We start from the raw sequence: 23,815 nt of genomic DNA, 5'->3' as shown, positions 1-23,815 counted from the left end.
TGCAGGTCGGGTCACATGACGGCGGCGGAGGGGAGCGGGAGTGAGGAATGTGGCGGCCACAATGTTGCGAATAGGAACAAGGCTGAGGTCGGATTGTATCCCTTGATGAGTGAGAGCGCAGAGCCCTCGCTCGGCACTCCCACACTCAGCCCTGCCGGCCAGCAGCCGCCTCGCCTCGGCCGGAAACCCCAACCGCAGGCGGAGGCGGCAGAGCGCCTTGCAACCCCGGTACAATGTGACAAGATGACACAGGAGAAAAAAAGAGCAAGCCGCACCGTCATGCTGGCCAAAAATATTATCATGAGGGATCCTAGTCCAGTAAGTAACCCGGATTTCAGTAAAGCGCTCTGTAATTATTGTAACCCCCACCCCTCTAAAGTTAAGTTACCGTGACCTGCTGTATAGACATCTAGAAGCTTTATTATTTTGCGTGTGTATGGTCTTTGGGGGGGAAATCGTGTCTTTTGCAACAATTAATGACTTTTTTAAATGGCTGACGACTGTATTGCTTCAGCTCCCCCCCCCCCCCCCCCCCCCCCCACGATTTGCTTTCCACTTCATTGCACCGAAAATTGTTTGAACGAGGAGTTTGGACTTGCTCGACACCGGGTTTTGTTTTATTTAAGAAATAGAATTTGAGAACCTGATTACGGTATTCTCCGGACGGATGTTGAGACAGATTGCACCAACATCCAGCGCATCTCTTGTTGTAGGATTAAAAGTACAGCAAACAAAAACCGCTTGAGGATATTCATGGACTCCCTTCCCCAGTGAGAAACATGACGAATATCAAATCCTTCCAAAATGCATCATTTCTCCATTTTCTTTTCAAAAATTCTGAGTAGAGTATTTGCCAATTTTCGGTTCTTTGATGGCTTTTTAAAATTCTAAGATAATTTCAAGCAGATGACTTGTAAAATGAGGTTTTGTAACATCGTTTTACCTCCAGAATAGACGCCCATAATTTTTTTTAAAAACCCACTACATTATACTAATGTGTTGTGATGTCGGCCCAAATCAAGAAGCTGCCATCTTTTAAACCCTGCCGGACGCCTTTCTGCCAGTGGCCTTCCTTGCCTCCACATTACAAAGATAAAACGTGCTTGACAAGCGAAAGAAAGTTGGACATCTTCCCCAGTTGCCCGTCTTATCGGTATATTCGCCAATTAGAATTTCTTAAACGGGGAACTGTCGCCCTCTCCTCAACTTGTTTATCTGCCTAAATGTACGATTTCCCACGGTTTCTGTAAATTCGCCGAAGTGGCGGGTATTTTTCAGTCTTTGAGTAACTCTAATACCTTTTTGTGTATCAAACATGGTGAATGTAAAAATAAATATTCACTCCCTTTACTCCCTGATGTCGCAAATGATAACGTAACGTAAGGGTGTGGCTTGTGAAACTGGAACAAAGCTGTGGGAGCAGAATTTGAACGTTTCTTCGCAAATGATCTAAATAATCAAACTTATCATTTTTTTAAACCCGAAATATTAATATTCCACTAACAGCTTCTTTTAAATTTGGCTGTTCCTATGAATCTACTCAGGACCTTTTTGGATGTGCAAAAGGTGGAGGTTTTTTAAAATAAAATAAAAAATCTAAAGTAACAGCAGCATAAAATGAGTGGTGTGTGTGGATCATGCTTTATTGCCATACTGTTGATTTAAAAAAAAATTGAACTGCAGCAATGTTCACGTACAAATTGTCACTAAATTGTAACTTCTCGTGCAAACTTCCAAAGCCAGAATAATTCTTTTTCACGTATTGTGTTGCAAAGACACATATGGTAAAAAGATCGAGGAGATTATTGAGGTGATGCACAAGTTTCAATGTTGCAGTTTCTTATCTCGGTGTCTTACTAGATTACTGTTATTTATCTATTGGGTCACTATCTGTGTGGAGTCTGCGTGTTCTCCCCGTGTCTGCGTGGGTTTCCTCTGGGTGCTCCGGTTTCTTCCCACAAGTCCCGAAAGATGTGCTGTTCGGTAAATTGGACATTCTGAATTCTCCCTCTGTGTACCCGAACAGGTGTCGGAGTGTGGCGACTAGGGGCTTTTCACAGTAACTTCATTGCAGTGTTAATGTAAGCCTACTTTTGACAAAGATTATTATAACATATATTGAGTAAACTTTACACCATTGTAATACACATTTTAAATAAATTGCTATTATTGACTGAAAATAATTTGACTTGTATTATTTTGTATTGAGACACATCAAATGATTTCTCAATTGGGGAAATTCCTGCAGTGCAAAAAGCTGCAGGACATAATGCAATGCATTAAAATTTCCCAGAAATGCTCAAGTAATTGGAGTTCAGCAATGCTAACATGATGCACCTTTGTAATGCTGGCTATCCAATTGGGCATACAGTTGCTGCTAAAACTATATCCTTATTTGCTGAACTCAAAAGTGGATTGGGGTGTATTTTTTTAAAGTATAGTTTGGACTTTAGTTCTGTGCATATACATGTTGGTATGTGCACTATAACAGTGTTTGGCAAAGTGGGGGTCGTGACCCACGGGTGTTGAAAAATGGGTCACCAAAGATAGCCTGATGTTTTTTTTTCTCTAAATTCTCGCTGCACTAAACTGATCCTATTCAAAAAAAAACTTTCACGTTCATAAGGTTAAATTTAACACTTAGCCAATATACCTATACCATGTTTCATTATGAAATCTAATATTTGGAGTTACTGTGGGATCAACACTGGTGTAGTGTTTTGTGGCGATTGGAGGATGTTTGCAATATTGGGACAAGTTAAGAGGTAAAAGCCTGGAGGTAGTGTGTTGCCTGCAATTGTCATGTTTTTCAAAAATATTTTGTTTTGTTTCTGAAACAGGAGGTGAAATTGATGAATGAATGTGTTTTTCAGTCTTGACTAATGGACAGTGGTTTGACTGGGGAAGTCCCTGTGGAGTTAATGTGCTTTGCAGCCTACAGAGATATGTTGTTTTACACTTGGGGAGATGAGGTCATTGCTGTGTGGTGCTCAGAAAGGCAGAGAAGCAGTAAGTATGGAGAAGCTTTGGGAGAGAGAGCAGCTGAGTTCTGATTCGCCTGACTAAGTCCATGATTCTTTCCAAGTAGGATAGCTTTTTAAAAAAAAAAAACTTTTTAAAGCTGAGCAGTCTTGTCCAAAGATGAGGAAGAGGCTGAAGCAACCTAGTTGAAGCAGCTATTTGAAGGCATTCAGCGAAAGCCTGAAGGGGTTCCAACCGGAGCCAAATCTGTTTTATAAAGCAAGTATTACTCTATGGCCTGCTAATTTTAAACTGGATTAAAAGCTGTTTCTTGTCGTTTAATGGGAAATTGTACAGTTGTGTTAAGAGGTAATTGTAAGCTGTTCATTTTGGTGTGAAGCTAAAAGTTAATATTGTATTCATTTAATCAGTTTTGTTTTAGAAATACTAAAGCCCCATTTTTTCATGCAAACTCTCCTGGAGCGAATCAGTCTTTCTGCACAGTCTTAAAATAAACTAAAATATTGGGGTTCTGGTCCAGTATCCTGGCCAGTGTTGGTATATGGTCTGGGATCGTAATACCTTACCTATAGGTCCGGTTCTGTTCTGTTTATAGTGTGCATTTTGTAGAAGGCGGTATTACAATGAGGACCTCGCAAACAATGACATTGCCAGCATGCAATCGTTTGATGTGGCGCAAAAGCTTAGTACTGCCTCATACAATTCAAGTTACGTGAACTTTATGAAAGTAAAAGGTAAGAATTGGGAGAGAAAAGTGTATTCTTAAATGTGCAGTGAATCCCTTTTAGATTGCGACTGAAGCAGCATTATGCAGCTTGCCTAGTCAGTGGCTTCTGCCTGTGTCTCGAATATCCCACCATGAAGGCAGGAGTTTGACGGGTATTGTCATTATCTCACAATCCATTGCATTATATTTCCCCGTGTGCATTAAAATATTTTGCTGTTGAATCAATTTCAAAATGCGATGACAGGAAAGTGGAATGGGAGGAGAAAGAAGGGAGTCGGGGTATTAAAGGATTTGTTTCTCGGGGGCTGATTTGCGGGATTGAAGGAGCTGGGGGTGAAATATGGGTTGGGGCAGGGGGAAATGTTTAAGTATATGCAGGTCTGAGATTTTGCTAACGAGATGCAGAGCTTTCCAGTGGCGCCGGCCTCCACACTGTTGGCGCAGGTGCTGACGACAGGGGGAATGGAGAAGGGGGTGGTGTCGGTGATTTAAGGGGCGTTTCTGTGAGAAGAGAAGGCACCGCTGGAGGGGATTAAGGCAAAGTGGGAAGAAGAGTTGGGAGAACGCATGGAAGGAGGGGTTGTGGTGTGAGGTGCTCCGGAGGGTAAATGCCTCAACTTTGTGCGCAAGGTTGGGGCTGATACAGTTGAAGGTGGTATATAGGACACCCCTCACAAAAGACGAGGATGAGCCGACTCTTTGAGGTGGTAGTTGATGTTCGTGAACGTGGAGGTGGGGCGGCGAGCACAAACCACGTTCGTATGTTTTGGTCCTGCCCAATACTGGAGGGGTATTGGAGGAAAAAACAAATTACTGCGGATGCTGGAATCTGAAACGAAAGAGAAAATGCTGGAAATTCTCAGCGGGTCTGGCAGCATCTGTAGGGAGGGAAAGGAGCTAACGTTTCGAGTCCGATGACTCTTTGTCAAAGGGTATTGGAGGGATGTGTTCAGGGTAATTTCGAAGGTGGTGAGGCATGAGCCAGGTCCTCCTGGAGGTCATATTCAGGGTATCGGATCGGCCTGGGTTGGAAGCAAGTGCAGAGGCAGATGTTTTAGCTTCGCCTTGCTGATCGCCCGAAGGCGCATCCTGTTGGGGTGGAGGTCAGTTTCTCCACCCTGTACCCTGGCGTGGCGGGGAGGGGGGGCGGTTTCTGTTGGAGTTTATAACACTCCAACAGAGTGTTATAAGGTGACGTTTGAGTTGAGGGGAAGGCTGGAAGGGTTCTACAATTCATGGGCTTTGTTTATTATGCACTTTCAAGAATTGTATGACATCGAACATTAGGGGGGGCGGGTATTGGACTGTATATGTTGTTGGTGACTATGCATGGGTGGATGGTGGATTCCTGTATCCTTTTTTTAATGTTTGTATTTAAAATATTGGGGGTTGATGGGAGGGAGGGATTGTTGGCCAGGGGATTGGCATTGTATTTGTTACCGTTGATTATTTGTTGGTGGGTGTAAATTTGGATACAAATGTGGAAAAGGAGGAGAATAAAAATATCTATAAATAAGAAAGGGAGGACAGTCTCACCTAAGTTGTCAGTGAACGTGATGTGGGTCGCGAGGACCAGCTATTTGGTAAAAGTGGGTCGCTGGAAAAAGAGTTTGAAAATCATTTACATTATACCACTTTTTAAACACATGAAATATTAAATTTATTTGCCTTTCATTTTAGTTTTGAAGGCGTGTAGCATTATTGCTACCTCACATATTTTGTGTACTTGGTTCTGTGTAGTGCAGTGTGGATGGCTAGGTAATAAGTTTTACCTTGACTCTACTGTGGAAGCATTATACATGCACTGTCATCCCTGTGGCATTTGTGACCTAGCTCCAGCCGTCTAGCACAACCACTCTTGTTTCCCTACAAGAAGTTGCACAGGAACCTTACTTGCTATTTCTTCCACTTCTGTGGTTTCATTCACAATCTTTTCTCTCTCTGGCTTATCAGCGATCAGGAACTTGGAGGAGAGTATAGGCATGAATCATTGTCTTACTTCTGTAACAAGCTTTCTGTGTACCAACATGTGGTTTTACCAAGCTATTTCTTGCAATTAAATGTTCTAGCATGTTAGCTATGACTAGCACCCAGACATTGCAGTCTTTTCTTGGCGCAAGGAAATAAACAGAGCGGCACAATGGTTAGCACTGCTGCCTCACAGCACCAGGACCCAGTTCAGTTCCCGTCTTGGGTGACTGTGGAGTTTGCACATTCTTCCTGTGTCTGTGGGTTTCTTCCGGGTGCTCCGGTTTCCTCCCACTGGTTAGGTGGATTGGACATGCTAAATTACCCCTTGGTGTTCAAAATTGTCCAAGTTGGGCTTGGGGAGATAGGTGATCTTTCAGGATCGGTGCAGACTAGATGGGTCAAATGGCCTCCTCCTGTATTGTAGAGATTCTATGATTCTAAACTGAAAACATTTGGAACTGAATTTACATAACTGCCACGAGCTGTATGCTTTGCCTCCCAGGAATGCAATTTTGGGAATGTTTTTGCATCCATTAAAAATAGTGGACCAAATTTCACAGGAAGTTGACTGCCTAATGTGTAATCCTCCTGGTGAGTGAGATTCTGTTTGGAAGTGTTTGTAAAATTGGTCTTTGACTGCCAAGCTAAACACAATACATCTAATTATCGTTATTGCTGAGTTCCAATTTTTAAGGAATGTAACTTTTCATCGGAGTTGAGCCACTGAAAGAACGTTTGCTACAGTTTTGAGCAATGTGATTCCAAAAGACTTTGGTAATGCAGTTTTCTCGGCTCATATAAGCGGCTTGAGACTATTGCATTTTAAGGGGGGTTTAAAGCTGCTTTTCAATGTTACTGGGAATATATTTGAGGAGATGACAGTGGTGCCACATTCAGTTCTGGGCATCTCCCCTTAGGAAGGATGTATTTGCCTTGGAGGGGGTGCATTGCAGATTCACCAGAATGATTCTGGGGCTGAAAGACATTTGACGGCATGTTGCCCAAACTAGGCTTGCATTCCCTTCAGTATAGAAGATGCTGGTGTGATCTAATTGAGATATTTAACATGATTGAAGGATTTTATAGGTGATGGATTTTTAAGATGAACTATTTCTTTTGGTGGGTGGTCCAGAACAAGGGGGCATTAGAGCTATGCCTTTCTGTGGTCAAGTTGAGAAGTACTTTCTTGAACCCAAGCCCCGTACTGTAGCTATGTAACTAATTGAACCTGCTTGAACCAAACATGGCAAACATGACATTTATTTGGTGTGTTTAGACAAGAAACACAAATTCTTAAAAATAAATTTATAATACCCAATTCTTTTTTTCCCATTTTTAAGGAGCAATTTAGGGTGGCCGACCCACCTATCTTTGGGTTGTGGGGGTGAAACCTGAGTCCTTGGTGCCGTGAGGCAGCAGTGCTAACCATTGTGCCACCTGACAAGAATCAGCAATGCTTCCCATTTTGACTGTATTGTGAAATACTATCCATGGAGCCTGCATCTCAGTACTTTGTCTCAATTTATTGCCTTGATGTTACGCACACTATAATTTCTCAACATGCTGGGGCATGTTTTAAAAAGGTTGCACCTTGGGTTACTTTTGTAAATCAAAGCAATTTATGTTTAAACTCCAACCCTATCTCTTAAGCAGCAGGCTTAATTTTGAGTATTTTAAGTTGAGGTTTGCTGACTGCAGATTGTATATTAGCACTACTGCCCTCCAACTATCAGTAGAATATAACCAAAGGTGCCTCTCCAGTCTCCTTAATGTCAGGTTCCCTGTTTGTCTAGTTCCACACAGGCAGATTGAGTTCTTTGAACATACTGAAGAAATTGGATCTCTATTTTAGTGGCTGCTGTTGGTTTAAATGTGTTGGTGGTTTTTTGAGGTGAGGTGAAAAATGTTTTATCTCTGGAATGGTGTAGCAATCATTGTTCAAATGAAGCACAGTTACGTGTGGATGGATATACAAGATCCATAGTGTAGGAGCAGAGTTAAAAATCCTGAAAAGACAATGCCAGTAAATCAGGGGTGTAGGTTAGGTTGTACAAAATTTTGGTTCTTGAAAACATTCAGGGGCAAGTGAAAAGCTGGAGTAACATTGTCCTGAGAAATAAAGTAGACGGTAGTGATCAGTGGCATTTGAGAGTGGGTAAGTTTGTATTCTAACCTGGAGTGTGCTTCCATTCCAACTTCAAACACACCCTCTGCACCACTGGTTATTTTTTTCTTCTTCCCATTTCATCAACTTGTGGGCTTATTGTTGGACCTGGTTGCCAGTTAGTACCTAATTAACAGTTTGGTAATATTCCTTCCCTATTTAGAATAGCAGTGCTCCAATTCAATTAATCTCCTCTGCAGCTAACGGGCAATGGCGCCTTTTATGCCAGCAGTCTAGATGTCCTTGACCCGGGCTGCAGGTGTGAAAGGAGGGACGTGACTTACCATTGCCACTTAAAACACCTCTGATTGCTTTTATTCTTTAATGATCTTTATGATTCTACATATGCCTTTGGCAATCCAATTGGTGCAGTAAAATGGACACAGCTGGCATAAGTGACAGTAAATATGTACAGCACAGAAATAACATCTCTAACTCTAGAGAGCCCAACCACTTCTCTTGGATCTCCAATACCACCAATGTCGCCAAGACCCCACCATCAACACCTTGAAAGTCATCACTTAACCAGAAAATTAAGTAGACTAGACTAGCCATATTGATATGCCATGTGTATTGCCGAACAGATGCTGGACATGATGAGTGGCTCATCACCTGACTGCTTAAAACCTCTCCATCTACAGAATTGCAGACAGAATGTGATGCAACACTTACCACTCACCTGTACTACAAGATATTCTTAAAAGAAATTCAACATCCAGAACCTGGCAACGGCCTCTGCTTTGTATGTGCTACCACTAGAAAATGGGGCTGCAGTCTGTACAATCTTTCACTGTAGCAATTTGTCAAGTTGACTTGCATAACTCTTCCTATCCCTCTATCCCGTACCACTAAGATGTACAAGAGCAGCAATATAATGCAAAAATGATCATCTCCAAGTCACAAATCACCCTGACTTGAACATTTTTAATTGTTAGGTTATAATCTTGTCATTCTTTGCTTTTCTATGGTAGGTTCAGCACCTTGAGGACTGCAGTGTTTCAAAAAGAAAGCCCATCCTCTCTGGGCATTTCGGGGTGAGCAATAATTGCGCTGTTGCCGCAATTCTGTGAACCAATTTCTGTGATCCAATTTTTAAAACTATAACCGTTGATTATCTGTGGACAACTTTTCCAAGTGTCAAGTTGCCTGCATTGTGCACTTGCATATCTGCACTGGACAGTAAGTTGGACATGTTTAAGCTGTGTGATAGTCTTCACTTGCAGTTTTTATAAATTCATGTTTGATGCAGATACTTCCATGGGTTCAGTGAGGTCAACCAGTTCTATAAACGGTTGTTATTTCTCTGGGAGTTCATTTGCACTTCCCTGTGTCTCCTTGTACAATGATGTGTCTGGGGTGGGTGACATCAGGAACTGAATTTTTATATCTTTCACATGAGGCTCTTTGAAGACGAGTCAAGCAAACACTTGGTAAGACGAAGCTTGATAGAATTGGATAAACAGCTTTAACTCTGAGAAAGGAATAACATTTTAAAAATAAATTTTTAAAAAGCATTATTTCACAGTAAGGTGAATATACAGAGCAACTGTTATAGGTGAACTCATTAATTAAATTTATTGTCATAAGTTGTGTCTAATACCCGTTTCTCTGCACACATGCTGCCAGGTCTGAGCATTTTTCTTGATTTTTATTTCTGCATCTGCAGTGTTATCCTTTTGAGTTCTCGTAGTGGTTATCCCCGAGGGATATTGATTGTGTGCCAGGCTGTGCTTGGTTCAGGGAATTGGGTGGAAAAGTAAGTTCTGAAATGGGGAGACTTGCATTTTGTTGATTTGTGCATTGCTTTGTCTTTGGACAGACTTTGCAGCAACCTTTTTAAGTGTGGGTCCATATGTTCTTTTTCTTTATAAATTTAGAGTTTCCAATTCTTATTTTTCCTATTTAGCCAATTCACCTACCCTGCACATCTTTTTGGGTTGTGGGAATGAGACCCACGCAGACACGCAAAATGTGGAGCCATATGTTTTATTTTTGAATATGCTTTGAAAAAGAAAGTTGCATCAATTTTCCATCTTGTCCTCCTGAAAGTCTGTTTTGCAGCCAATTAATTACTTTAGAAGTGTGGTCATTGGTTTTAATGGCAGCCATGATATGGAGATGCCGGCGTTGGACTGGGGTGAGCACAGTAAGAAGTCTTAAAACAACAGGTTAAAGTCCAACAGGTTTGTTTCAAATCTCTAACTTTTGGAGCATTCAACTGAGGAAGGAGCTGTGATTTGAAACAAACCTGTTGGGCTGTAACCTGGTGTTGTTAGACTACTTATTGGTTTTAATGACAGTGAATTCCCACAAATAGCTGGTGCGATAAATAACCAATTAATCTTTCAAAAATGTTGGTTGAGGGTTCATCGTAACCAGGCTGTTGACAACCCTTCCTGTTTTTGTTGGAATAGTGCCATTGATTTTTTTTTTACTACATTGAAGAGACACTTCACGTCATGGTTTATAGATCACATCTGAAAGTGTAATACTCCCTTAATATTGCACTGAAATGTCAGCCCAGATTATGTGCTGAAGTCTTGCTTGGGGTGAGATTTCTGGCTGACTGAGATGAGCATTGTACCAATGATGACCTTTAAAAAATATTAAGAGTTAACACCTTTTTAGATTGTTATGGAAGTGACTGTATACCTACCTGCATGAAAATTAAATCTATGGCTATTTTATCAGTTGGAATTTAAGAGAAACATCCTCGTGCATGTTCCTTTTCAGTGTAGGAAATAGCAATAAGCATTGTAAAAAATTTTAAAATCTATTTGGAGAAAAGATCTTTCCACTTGTATGGAAGTCCAAAGCTAGGGATAATTATAAAATATTTTACAATTTTAAAAATCTTACAATAAGCTTTTATATTCAAAAATTTAATGGAATGCAGAACTTACCACATGCAACTAACATAGATGCATTTAACGAAAAATCTAGGCAAGTTCAAGAGGTGGAAAGGAATTGAGGACGTGAAGTAGCATGGGAAGTGGCTTGTATGGAGCATAAAATGGGCATGGATCAGTTGGGCTAAGTGGCCAGTCTCTGCTTCAAATTTACATATAATTTTGTAACATGCTTCCTGAATAGTGAAAAATAATACCTTTTTAAAAACATATTCTAAGTACTCCTGTGAAGCCCTCAAACTTGTCTCAATCTGGCAGCATTAGTACTTCGGCCAATATTTTTCAGGTGGCAGTGTTTCTCTTCCTGCCACCCAAGGAGTCGGCAGTGAGTGCATTGCTTCCGATATTGGCTGCCCTGCAGCAATTTAAGGCATGAGTGAGGGAAAAAGTCCCGCCTTAAGAGAGCAGCCAGCCACTAGTCCCAGGGACATCAGAAGCTGCAGTGGACAAGCCGAGAGCTGCAAGTAGGTCTCAGAGTCAATGTTCAAGGAATCCAGGACCACTTAAATATGGGGTCTCTGGGCACGGAAGGGAGATGAGGCCTGTGATGCGGATAGAGGAGTTTTGGTGGGAGACTGGGGGTGGGGTGAGAGAAAGAAGAGGGAGAGCACCTGCAGAGCCAGAACTGGGGGGGGGTTGTTTGATGTTAAAAGAAGGCTGTTGATGGAGGTTGATTTTGTTTACACTCGGGCGCTCCACCTTTCTCGGCCAGACCGTTGAACCGGATCTTTTTGGAAATGCAAAGCATTCCTATTCTGAGAAATCTTTCCTTTGTAGTGCAGAGATCTTCGGGTATCCCCTTTCACATAACTAGCTGCCACATTCCAGTAATAGAAAGTTAAGGTCCCAAAGGCACTCTCAATTGAGAGAGAGGTAAGTGGAGAAGTTGGTTGGGTGAGAGGGTAAAGTGGGTCGGGGAGAAATAAAATCATGTTATAATTTGTATCCTGAACATTGCAGGCAAAACAAATATGGCTTGCAAGAGCATACCTTTGTCATGTCTCAGAAATGCCTCCGCATTTCATTTGCAGCCTAATACTTTTGAAACGCATTGTGTGAATTATGTAGGGAAGCTATTTTTTGAGCATTATGTTGCTGCAAAGATAGTTAAAGAAAAGAGTCTGATGCTAATCTGACTCCTAATCTCCTTTCAGAGGGTAGCACCCACCGCATGTATGCTTTTTGGTCCCAGTGTGGTGTCATGCTGGATTGGGTAGCATAGTGATTGGCACAATTGCTTCACAGCCCCAGGATCCCAGGTTCGATTCCCGGCTTGGGTCACTATATGTGCGGATTCTGCATGTTCTCCCTGTGTGTGCATGGGTTTTGTCCGGGTGCTCTGGTTTCCTCCCACAGTCCAAAGATGTGCATGTTAGGTGGATTGGCCATGATAAATTGCTCTTAGTGTTGGGTGGGGTTACTGGGTTATGGGGATAGGGTGGAGGTGTGGGCTTGGGTAGGGTGCTCTTTCCAAGAGCCGGTGCAGACTCGATGGGCCGAATGGTCTCCTGCACTATAAATTCTATGATTCCCCAGACATTTGTAAATTTAAGCTGAGGAATTTGTGAAAGTAGTTACTTATGGCTACACTGAAAACATTCAAAATAGTTCTGCTAGAGAGCATGACTGTGCAGAGCTTTGTCTTTGGTTGACTGAGTACTATAGATTCTCCAGATATCTACCATGGTTTAGTTGTAACAATCTCACCCCTTAAGTTGGGAAGTTCAAGTCTCATGTTTGAGCACATAAACCAGGCACTCCAGTTTGGCACTAATTTATCCCTTGACCAACATCACTAAAGTAGTTTATCTGGTTAATTAGACTGGATTTTGTGGTCAACTGTGAAGCAATGGCACTCACCACCGACCTTGAAGAGTTGCCCAGAAAGATTTGTGGTCTAGATTTCCCCTTTTCTGGTGGCTATTTAAATCTGACATGTCAAGAGAATTTCTAGGTCCAAGATGGCTGCTTATTTAGCTGAAATCACATTTAAGTATTCTCGCAAACCAATAAGTTAAAAATATGTATTGCCACTTCACCGTTAACCTTTTAGAATAATTGATTAGATTAAGCTAAATATAAACTTAGGTTTTAAATAAAAGGTGAAGTAATGAAGAAATTTGACTTTCAATGTACATGAAACTATAAACATAGTGCAAAAGACATCTCCCTCCCTTACAGGTCCCACCCCTTCTGCTGACTATTCATTTTCTGCGAAGAAGTCGACGAACGGTTGCCACCTCCTCGCGAGCCCTAACAGTGACCCTCAAGGCGAACTTGATTTTCTCCAAACAGAGGAAGCTAGCCATGTCTGATAGCCAGGTCTCCGACTTCGGGGGCTTTAAGTCCCTCCAAGCTAATAGTATCCGTCTCCGGGCTACCAGGGAAGCAAAGGCCAGAACGCCTGCCTCTCTCCTCCTGGATTCTCGGGTCTTCTGACACCCCGAAAATCGCCACCTCTGGACTCAGCGCCACCCTTGTTTTTAACACTGTGGACATGATATCTGCAAACCCCTGCCAAAATCCCCTAAGCTTCGGACATGCCCAGAACATGTGGACATGGTTCGCTGGTCCTCCCGCATATTTTGCACACCTGTCTTCCACCCCAAAGAATCTGCTCATCCGGGCCATTGTCAAGTGAGCCCGGTGAACGACCTTAAATTGTATCAGGCTGAGCCTGGCACATGTTGCGGACGCGTTGACTCTACTCAAAGTGTCCGCCCATAGCCCATCCTCTATCTCTCCTCCTCCCACTTGCACTTCAGCTCCTCAGTCTGCGTCTCCTCTGACCCCATACGTTCCTTGTAAATGTCCGAGATGCTCCTTTCTCCTACCCACCCTCTAGAAACTACCCTGTCCTGAATCCCCCTTAGTGGCAGGAGAGGGAAGGTTGACACCTGTTTACGTAGGAAGTCCCGCACCTGCAGATACCTCAATTTGTTTCCCCTCGCCAACCCAAACTTCTCCTCCAGCTCCTTCATACTCTGAAAGCTCCCCTTGATAAACATATCCCCCATCCTCTCAATCCCTGCTCTCCGCCATATCCGGAACCCAGCATCCATATTTCCTAGGGCAAACCGGTGATTATTACAGATTGGGGACCAGACCAATGCTCCCTCTGTTCCACATGTCTCCTCCATTGCCCCCAGACTCTCAGGGCTGGTGGAGTACCGTGCCGGCGGGAAAGGCAGAGGCGCAGTTGCCAATGCCCCCAAACTGGTGCCCTTGCATGAAGCCGCCTACATACGCTCCCATGCCGACATCTCCCCCACCACCCATTTCCTGATCATGGCTATATTCGCCGTCCAGTAATAGTTACTAAAATTTGGCAGCGCAGCCTGCCCTCTCCCCGACTTCGCTCAAGCATTACCTTCCTTACCCGCGGGGATTAGCCCGCCCAAACAAAGCCAGACCCATTTAAAAAAAGGACCGCGGAATAAAGATGGGGAGACATTGAAACACAAACAGGAATCTTGGGAGGACCGCCATCTTCACCGTTTGCACCCTCCCAGCTAATGACAACGGGAGCGCGTCCCATTTCCGAAAATCGTCCTTCATTTGGTCCACTAGCTGGACCAGATTTAATTTATGCAGCCGGTCCCATTCCCGCGCAACTTGAATGCCTAGGTACCTAAAGCTTCCCCCTACTAATCTAAACGGCAGCTCCCCCAATCTCCTCTCCTGTCCCCTCGCCTGGACCGGAAACACCTCACTTTTCCCCCTATTTAGCTTATACCCTGAAAACCAGTCAAATTCCCCAAGAATCCCCCTTGAGGCTCTCTGAGCAATTGCCAATGGCTCTATAGCTAGGGGAGAGGGGGCATCCCTGTCTCGTCCACCGGTGCAGTCTAAAATAGTCCGATGTTGTCTTATTCGTCCGTACACTTGCCACAGGAGCCTGATACAGCAACCTGACACAGTCAATAAAGCCTCGCCCAAATCCAAACCGTCCCAGTACCTCCCACAGATACTCCCATTCTACTCGATCAAAAGCCTTTTCTGCATCCATTGCGATCACTACCTCCACCTCCCTACCTTCCGTGGGCATTATGATCACATTTAACAACCTTCTTACTTTGGCCACCAACTGCCTACCCTTAAAAAACCCCGTCTGGCCCTCCCCAATAACGTCCGGAACTCAATCCTGGAGGACCCAATTTTGGCCAGCAGCTTGGCATCCACATTCGACAGGGATATCGGCCTGTAGGACCCACACAGCTCCGGGTCCTTGTCCCGCTTCAGAATCAGCGAAATCGTTGCCTGTCACATCGGGGGAAGCACCCTTCTTTCCCTTGCCTCATTGAACATCCTCATCAACAACGGCCCTAAATTCCCAGAGAACTTTTTATAGAACTCCACTGGATACCCGTCCGGCCCCGGGGCTTTACCTGCCTGCATGGCCTTCAGACCCTCCACTATCTCTGCCAACCCGATAGGGCCCCCAGCCCTTCTACCAGCTCCCCGTCCACCTTTTGGGGAGATTCAGTCCCCCCAAGAAGTGCCTCATCCCCTCCGGCCCCGTAGGGGGTTCCGACCTATACAGCGTTCTACAGAAATCGCTAAACGCCTTATTCACCCCTGCTGAATCTCCAACCACGTTCCCATTTCCGTCATTTACTTTCCCTATCTCCCTGGCTGCCTCCCTCTTTCTGAGCTGCTGTGCAAGCATTCTGCTGGCCTGCTCTCCATACTCATAGATCGCCCCCCTCGCCTTTCTCAGCTGCTCCACCGCCCTCCCTGTGGTTAACAAGCCAAACTCCGCCTGTAGCCTCCGCCGGCCTCCTATTGATCTGTAGTATCTCCTTAACCAGTCGGTCCGTCTCTGCCCTGTCCACCTTCTCCCTATGGGCCCGTATCGAGATCCGCTCCCCTCTGACCATCGCCTTCAGTGCTTCCCAGACCATCGCTGCTGAAATTTCCCCCGTGTCTTGACCTGCAGGTAGTTCTGAATACATTTCCTCAGCTGCTCGCACACCCCTTCGTCAGCCAAAAGTTCCACATCTAACCTCCAGTGTGGGCACTGGTTACTGTTTTTGCTAACCTGCAGGTCAACCCAGTGCGGAGCATGGTCTGAGATTGTGATCGCCGAGAACCCCGTGTCCACCATCCCAGCCAGTAAGGCCCTGCTCAAAAAATGAAGACATTGATCCAGGAGTACACTTTATGCACGTGTGAATAGAGGGAGAACTCCTTCACCCTTGGCTGCCCAAATCTCCATGCATCTCTCCCCCCCCCCCCCCCCCCCCCCCCCCCCCCATCACTCCATGAACCCTTTTAGTTTAGTTCCTTTGCCATTGCTGGCACCCTGCCTGTTTTCGAGCTTGACCGTGGCTTGTCCAAGCCAGGGTCAATAACTATGTTGAAGTCCCCTCCCATGACCAACCTGTGCGAGTCCAGGTCCGGTATCTTCCCCAGCATCCTCTTTATGAACTCCACATCATCCCAATTTGGCACATACACATTTACTATTACCACCTGCACCCCCTCCAGTTTCCCACTGACCATAATGTACCGACCTCCCACATCCAAAACTATTCTACCCGCCTCAAACACCACCCGCTTATTGATCAGGATCGCGACGCCTCTCGTCTTTGTATCCAGTCTCAAATGAAAGACCTGACTGACTCAGCCTTTCCTCAATCAAATCAGGTGAGTTATTCTAAGGTGCGTCTCCTGCAGCATTACCACGTCCGCCTTCAGTCCCCTAAGATGCGTGAACACACATGCCCTCTTGACCGGCCCATTTAACCCTTGAACATTCCAGGTGATGAGCCTAGTTGGGGGGGCTCATTGTTCCCCAACCCCCTTCGCCGATCAGCCACCCCCTTTTTTGGGCCCGCCTCCAGCCCATGCTACTTGCCTCCACCAGCCTGCTCCCAGGCAGACCCTGCCCTCAACCTCCTCTCTGTCCCTTGGCCCAAGTCCCTCCCTCGTCAGCAGAACATTCTCTCCCCCCCATCCCCCCAGTAACAACACTCTGTAACCCAACCACTTTAATAAACCAAACATGTGCACCCCCCCCCCCCCCCCCCCCACTGCGCTTCTTGAGCTAGCCCGCCCAGCTAGCTTGGTGGCTCTCAACCCTGGCGCCGGATAGTCTCCCACCTATTGTTCACCCCACTCATACAAACATACTCCAACATCAAACAATCCCCACACAATTGCCCGACAGAAAAACACCAAAATCTTTTATCGGGTCGAAGCAGCCCCTTTTCTGCTTAGCAAAGCCTTCCTGAATAACTTGCATGAGCTGCTCCGTTGACCGCTGGGTCGACAAACCAGAGGTCCGGTCCTCTGCCATGCTGTCTCCCGCTGCAGCTTCAGCCCAAGCATTCTCTGTCTTTCTGTTTCTGCCTTTACGAGCACTACCAGTCCATCTCTCCATGCACAGATGTGGGAATTCAGTACACAATTGCCTCTGTCTTCAGTTTTACAGTTCAAGTCCAGTAGAAAATCGGGGGAAAAGGTCCAAAAGTCCGACCCGAGCGGGAGCCACCAAATGTGCGACTTATTCCTTCATAGCCACCACCGGAAGCTTCATAGCTTTACAGGAATAGTCAAGATGTTTAACAATTATGAACTAGGTATGCTGTTTTTAAAAACCCAGTTGCATCTCATTCAACAAGCCTTTTTCAATGGGTTTTATGGAAAGACTGACTGTGTAAAAGTGGAAGATTATGCCTGTTCACTTACTTGCTTCAGGATTTCACATTGGGGGACCGTAGTGGCACACCCTCCTCGAACATAAAATCGCTGCCAGCAGCTGAGGATTTCTGCATTATGCCATGTGTTTGTTGATTCCCGAAGATGTATTTATGTGGCGTAATGACAGTGAACACCATCAGCTTTGTCATCATTATCACCACAAAGTCTTCGTCACTACAAATAAAGGCTTGCATTTATATAGCACTTTTCATGACCACCAGATCTCTTGAAGTGCTTTACAAGGAATGAAGGAAGCACTATCTCATTGCTATTTGTGGGACCTGGCCGCTTGTGCATTGGTTTCCCCTGTTTCCAACATCACAACTGCCCCCAAGTACTTAATTGAGACATGCTAAGGTCATGAAAGGTGCTATATAAAACCAGGTTATTTTCTAGTACTGGTTGGGTATTATAATTACACTCAGTACATGGTTGATGCAGAACTCCGAGTGTAACACAAATCTTCATTATTTATAAACTGGAAGTTAGTGGCCAATTTAACTAACCTGATGAGTTATGTAAAGTAATTAATGCATAGAGGCAACAGATCTAAAAACAAATGGATCATTTTGATATGCACCACTCAATTATTTGCAACTAATAACATTTTATAAATCATTGAATTTTGTTTCACGAAATGGAAAATTTTTAGTATTGGTTAGTGAGAGTCTTGGGTAATGGTGTTGTAATGGCTATGCAGGAAAGAATGCTATTATTTATTTATTCAATTATATTGCCTGGTTTTGCTAAACTGATCAAGTAATTGGGTTTTGTAGTATAGGTATTTTTTAAAAAAAAATTAATATTCCTGAGAAAATAATTATTTATATTGCTAAAGATGGCATCCTGAATTTAATATAAGACATTATGTCAACCAAAGAAAGGTGACTTGCTATAACACCCAGTTCTGGATGTAATTAACAGAAGGAAAGCATGCAAATTAAGCTGCAAACAAGTGATGGAATACTTCAGGAAAAGTTCAGACCTCAGGATGATGAGCTACAGATTTACCTCAATGTTACTGAACATTTAAAGTTTTTTTTTTTCTGTTTTCCTGCAGTTGCTGTGCAATTCGACATTTCAAACTGATAGTTGTTTGTAGATTTTCAAAGGGGAAAGCAAATTATGGTCATCTGGGATGATGGCAACTTTTAATAGTTTCAGTATTGTTCTTGTGTGACTTTCTGGCACTTGAATAAAGTCAAAATTTAGCTTTTGCCTGAATAAAGCAAAACTTTTGCTTGAATAAAGTAAGACTTGGCCGAGAGATGGTTTCCATTTTAGCCCTATATTGTTAGTAGAAATACCGAGTTCTAAATATCATGGAATTCAGTTTAAAATGCTACTACAAGGTGAGCGTTTCACCCCGTATAATGTGTTAGACAACATTGTAAGTTTTGTAACATACAATGCATATTGTTTGAAAGAACTCTAGGCAAACAATAAGAAATCTGGATAGAAAGCAAAGTTGAACGGATGAATGATATTTTATGTAGACAAATTCAAGGTAAGAACTGTGGGGATATAAACTATATGGTTCTCGGCTGCACACAACATGGGGAGGAATCTGGAGCGATTGATGAACTGTTAACTGAAAGCAGCCCTTTTTGCAAGGAAGGTTAATTGTATTTAAGCATGTATAGCCAAAAGGGTGGAGCACATATCCCAGAAGGTGCTAATGAGTTTGTGTAAAGTATTTTGTGCAGTTTTCGTTGGCATACTGTGCAAAAATATCCTGACATTGGCATGCCTTAGCGAGAAGGACCAATACAAGATTTGGGAATTTTAAAAATTCTTTCATGGGTGATTCATTAGTGCTGTCAGGGGCTGGACCAGCATTTATTGCCCATCTCTAATTGCCCTTCAACTGATTGGCTTGCTAGACCATTTCAGAGGGAATTTAAGATTCAATCACATTGCAATGCATCTGGAGTTGCATGTAGACCAGACCAGGTGAGGACATCTGGTTCTCTTCCCTAAAGGATATTAGTGAGCCAGATGTGTTTTTACGACAATTGACAATGGTTTCATGGTCATCATGAGACCTTGATTCCAAATTTTTAATTGAATTCAGATTTCATCTGCTGTAGTGGGATTCCAACCTGGGTCCCTATTTGGTCTCTAGATTACTCATCCACTGACGATATCACTGTGTCACAACCCCCCCCCCCCTTTTTTTGGGGAAGAAAAGGCCCAGGTTTATTCAGTTATTTAAGGCTCTTGAGGTAAATTGAAGCCATCTATGTTCCAGATGGTCACACAATCTGGAACTGAGGGATTTGTTTGGAATGAGTGTCATTGACAAGACCAACATTTATTGATCATTTTTAATTCTCCTTGATCAGATGGTGGTGAGCTGACTTCTTAAACTACAAATCCATGTGGTGTAGCTTCATCCACAATGCTGTTAGGCCATTTCAGGATTTTCCAGGTGGCTAGATTCATTCTTCATGGAGATGATCTGCTACTTGTGTGGCATGAACGTTACTTACTATCCCAAACATGAATGTTGTTCAGATCTTGCTACATGCAGGCGTAATTGGTTGTGAATGGTAGTGAAGAAATGTGCAATCAGCAGTGAAAACTCTAATTTCTGAAGGAAGGTCACAGAATCTAGTTTGGAAGAAAGAATGTGCACACATGTGTGAAGTGAACTCTCTAAAGAGGTGACAAATTTGGAAAAGTTAGATTGACACTTAAGGCAGTGGGTGATTGGTATTGGATTTAGGAGCTCCAGGGCTTTTTTTCTGCTATATTTTCCTATTCTGCAAGCAACCATGCATGTCTTGATTGATACATGCTATGCTTCTGTTCTGCATCTTCTGTAAGTACAGTCTTGAGCAAGCAGTTATATTAGCATAACATTCTTTACATTTGAGGAAATATAGTCAGAATAATTAAACACACAATTATAAAGTAGACCTGCCTGATTATGGCAGTTATCTTTCTTGAAAGGTGTTTTTTGGTTTGACTCTAATTCCTGGAATAGCTCCTGCACAGCTAATTGCCGTGCCAGATTTGTTCTTCTGTCAGATGTTACTTGCATTGGGGTAGCCTGTGCTGTCATGGATGCTAGAGTTGCTGCAGAGCCAATTGCAGACCAGGAGCTTGTTTTATTGGAGCCACATGTTCATTGACAGAATCAACTTTATGATCACATTTCCTGTTTTTAAAAAGGAAGGTGCCTGGTGAGATGCTTTGATGCAAAACTGGAATTGCACAGTTCAATACAGATATTAGGCAAAAATGTTCACGTATTTCTACAAGTCTGTACAGGGAGGGACAAGTTTGGAATTGGCATTATTCTGTAGGTAGTAACCGTCAAAGTGCATGTTAGTCTTTTGGTCAATGGGGGAAGTTGTATGGTTGGAGTTGTTGATTGAGGTTGTTCGTGTGTACTGGAACTTGAGGGATTCTATGTCCCACTGTTCAATTATTCAACCATTTACCATAAGTTTTGAAGAAGTGAAACTTTTCAAAGGTTTAATTTCAGGAACTATGCTGAACAAAAAGAGGCAATCTGATTTTGGCTCGAAGAAACTTAAACTGAGTAATTGGAGTATGCATGGCTAGAGGGATTGTGTTTGCTTAATGAGTCATGGCAGTCAATTCAAAACTTCAAAATAAATTGCTGTAGAAATGACAATAGTGCACATGTATTTTGTCAGAAATGTTTGAATCATGATTGTAAAACTATATCTGTAAAATAAAATGAAACTAGTTTACTATAATCGTTTGGACTATAACTGAGATTTTTTTTGGCAACATTTTTCCTGCTAGTTAATATTTTGCTACATTAAAGTCACTATATAAATACGTACTTGAAAAGCTAATAACCAAAAGAAGTCACTAAATGTTCTTGTTAACTAGCAAACGTGCGATGCTGTGTTAACATGATTGACCTTTTGAGGCATTAAATCTAATTAAGAATCAAGTTGAAGATCACATTAGACATTAGCATATTATGCTTTCCTCCTCCAAACAAATCCAATATTTACTTTGAAGGAATAACACACTGGTTTAAATCCCCAGAAATTGAAATTTTCAGAAATGTGCATGCCTATTAGTTGTAAACCATAAATAGAAATGGAAGGTCTTTAGAACGGTTTATTTTATTCATCTGCAGATATGGCGGCCACTGGCAAGCCAGCATTTATTGCTCATTCTTCTCTTTCTGAACAGCTGTAGTCAGTGTGATTGAGCTACTCCTTGTCGGTAAGAGCACAAGAAATGGAAGTAGGAATAGGCCAAGACTGCTCCACCATTTATTACAATCATGGCTGATCTATGTCAGCCTCAACTCCTTTTCTGTGCCCCATAGCCCTCTATTCCTCGGTGTATCAAATATTTATCCACCTCCACTTCAAATACTTCTAATCATCCAACCTCCACCACATTCTGGGGCAGAGACTTCCAGAGATTCACCACCCTCTGTGAGAAGAAACGTCTATGCACCTCAGTTTCAAATGACCGGCCCTTGTTTGAGACTCCCACTACTGAAATCTGACCATCTACCCTGTCAAGCCCTCCTCAGGATCTTCTATTTGAGTAAGGTTGCCACTCGCTTATAAACTCCAAGGAATACAGACCCAGACTATTCAGTCTCTCTTGATGGGACAACAATCTCATCCCAGGAATTAGCCTGATGATCCTCCTTTGGACTGCCTCCAATGTTACAATATCCTTTTCTAGGTAGGGGGACCAAAACCAATATTCCAGGTGAGGCCTCCCCAATGCTCTGTACAATTATAAGAAAATGTCCCTATTTTTAAACTCCAACCCCTTTGCAATAAAGGCCAAAATGCCTTTTGCCGCCTTAACTACTCCCCGAGGCAGTCAGGATAAATGGCATACCATGCAAAAGGATTTTCAAGGACCGTAGGCAAACCCCCATCAGAAAGATTGCTCTGTTGAGTAACAGGATTGTCTTCTCCACTTCCACCACTCGCTAAAGGATATTTTGCAGTTCATCCAAAATGAGGACCTACAACATGTGCCATGGAGTTGACATTGGCCACAACATCATTCGCAATGACAGCCATAATCTCTCTGATGACAGCACTGCCGAGGTGCAGGCCACTCACTAAGAAAACTCCCACTGCAAGCTGCGCCCAATCCCAGCCACCTCCACCTGTCTCAATCAAACAAGATTTTTTTTGACTTGGCCATTCATTTCCAAAATCTAGCTGCAATCCTCCAGGGACATAGTACAAGCCATATACCCCAAAAGCAAGTAATTATGGAATGTGCATCAGGAGAAAAAAAGAATTAAAATGTGCGTAGAGCCAGAGCTTGAGAAAACTCAGCTGCTCCCGCTCGCTCTTAATGCGACACCACCCACTGTGGAGAAGTTTTTAAGTTTAGTTAGCTAAATTTGATTGCAGTTGGAAATAGGTAGTGAACGAGAAGGCAGCTCTCACAGCTCTGTTAGAAGCAGTTGGTTTTAAAAGGCGAAAGAGGGGGACATCTCTCTCAGCCTTGCTAGAAGAAAAGCCATGCTGTGGAGTAATGGATAAGAAAACCAATGCTGGAACCTAAAGTCTAGCTAGTTAAGGAAACTAGAGAAATGAAGAGAGGTTTCCAAGAAGTCTGGAATTAACAGAACAGAGAACTAGGAAGCACATCAGTTCACTGTTCAGTAAAGGCAGCGTTGAAAAGACATTGGATCATGCAAAGCCAGAAAGATATCTGTGATAGTGCTAAGGTTTGTGAGAAATGACTACAGTTTGGGTGACATTATTTGAAATAAATCTGGAAATCAGTGGCTAGACCTCGGGCTTTGTCTAAAAGCCTTTGGGAGACTTGTTGTCTGCTTGGTGGCAGGTCTGGGTTGGCCTCCATTGCTTCTTCCTCGCTGATTGTGCCTGTAGGGCCCTGTGGATCTCCATGGGATGGAGGGGAAGCTAGAGTGAACTCCAGAGGCTCTGAGTCAGCTGTTCTGCCAGTCCTGGCAGTTCCCCATTGTCTGCACCATGGTGCTGACACCTTCAGTGATGCTCCTCCGTGACCAGGCCAGGCTGTACAGCACCAAGCAATGTCCACCTGTGGATGGGACATGATCCTCCGCTATGGTTATTACAAACTGAGCCATTCCTTGGACACCACAAGACGCTGACCTTGCGCTGAAGGCTTTCCACTGTGGTCGCAACCCTAGCAGTGTTGGCCTCGGTGCCATGCACTATAGGCATCTCCTATGCCTGTAACATTTGGGGCTCCTCCAATCAGCTGTGCACTTGCTGGAATGTCACTGACTTCCCCATCTAAATCTCACGGCTGTGTCCTATCATCACTTTGTGCAGAGGTTTGCATCTGATTGGGTCTCAGCTGAGTCCTGGGATCCAGCAGACCTCCGATTGC

The 23,815-nt window shown here is 43.5% G+C and overlaps 1 protein-coding gene across 2 annotated transcripts in view; it reads left to right on the top strand.

The window, feature by feature from the left end:
* The window catches only part of LOC140429575 (hippocampus abundant transcript-like protein 1), a 123,633-nt gene continuing 99,818 nt past the window's right edge, over positions 1–23,815 (top strand). For both annotated transcript variants that reach the window (XM_072516759.1, XM_072516758.1), the window contains exon 1: positions 1–318. In XM_072516759.1, the coding sequence (XP_072372860.1) occupies positions 16–318 (303 nt within the window). In that variant the 5' untranslated portion in view covers positions 1–15. The remainder of the gene's footprint in view (positions 319–23,815) is intronic.

Source organism: Scyliorhinus torazame, chromosome 9 (assembly GCF_047496885.1).
Source record: "Scyliorhinus torazame isolate Kashiwa2021f chromosome 9, sScyTor2.1, whole genome shotgun sequence".
In the NCBI taxonomy this organism is placed as follows: Eukaryota; Metazoa; Chordata; class Chondrichthyes; order Carcharhiniformes; family Scyliorhinidae; genus Scyliorhinus; species Scyliorhinus torazame.
This window is presented reverse-complemented; position numbering and strand designations above follow the sequence as displayed.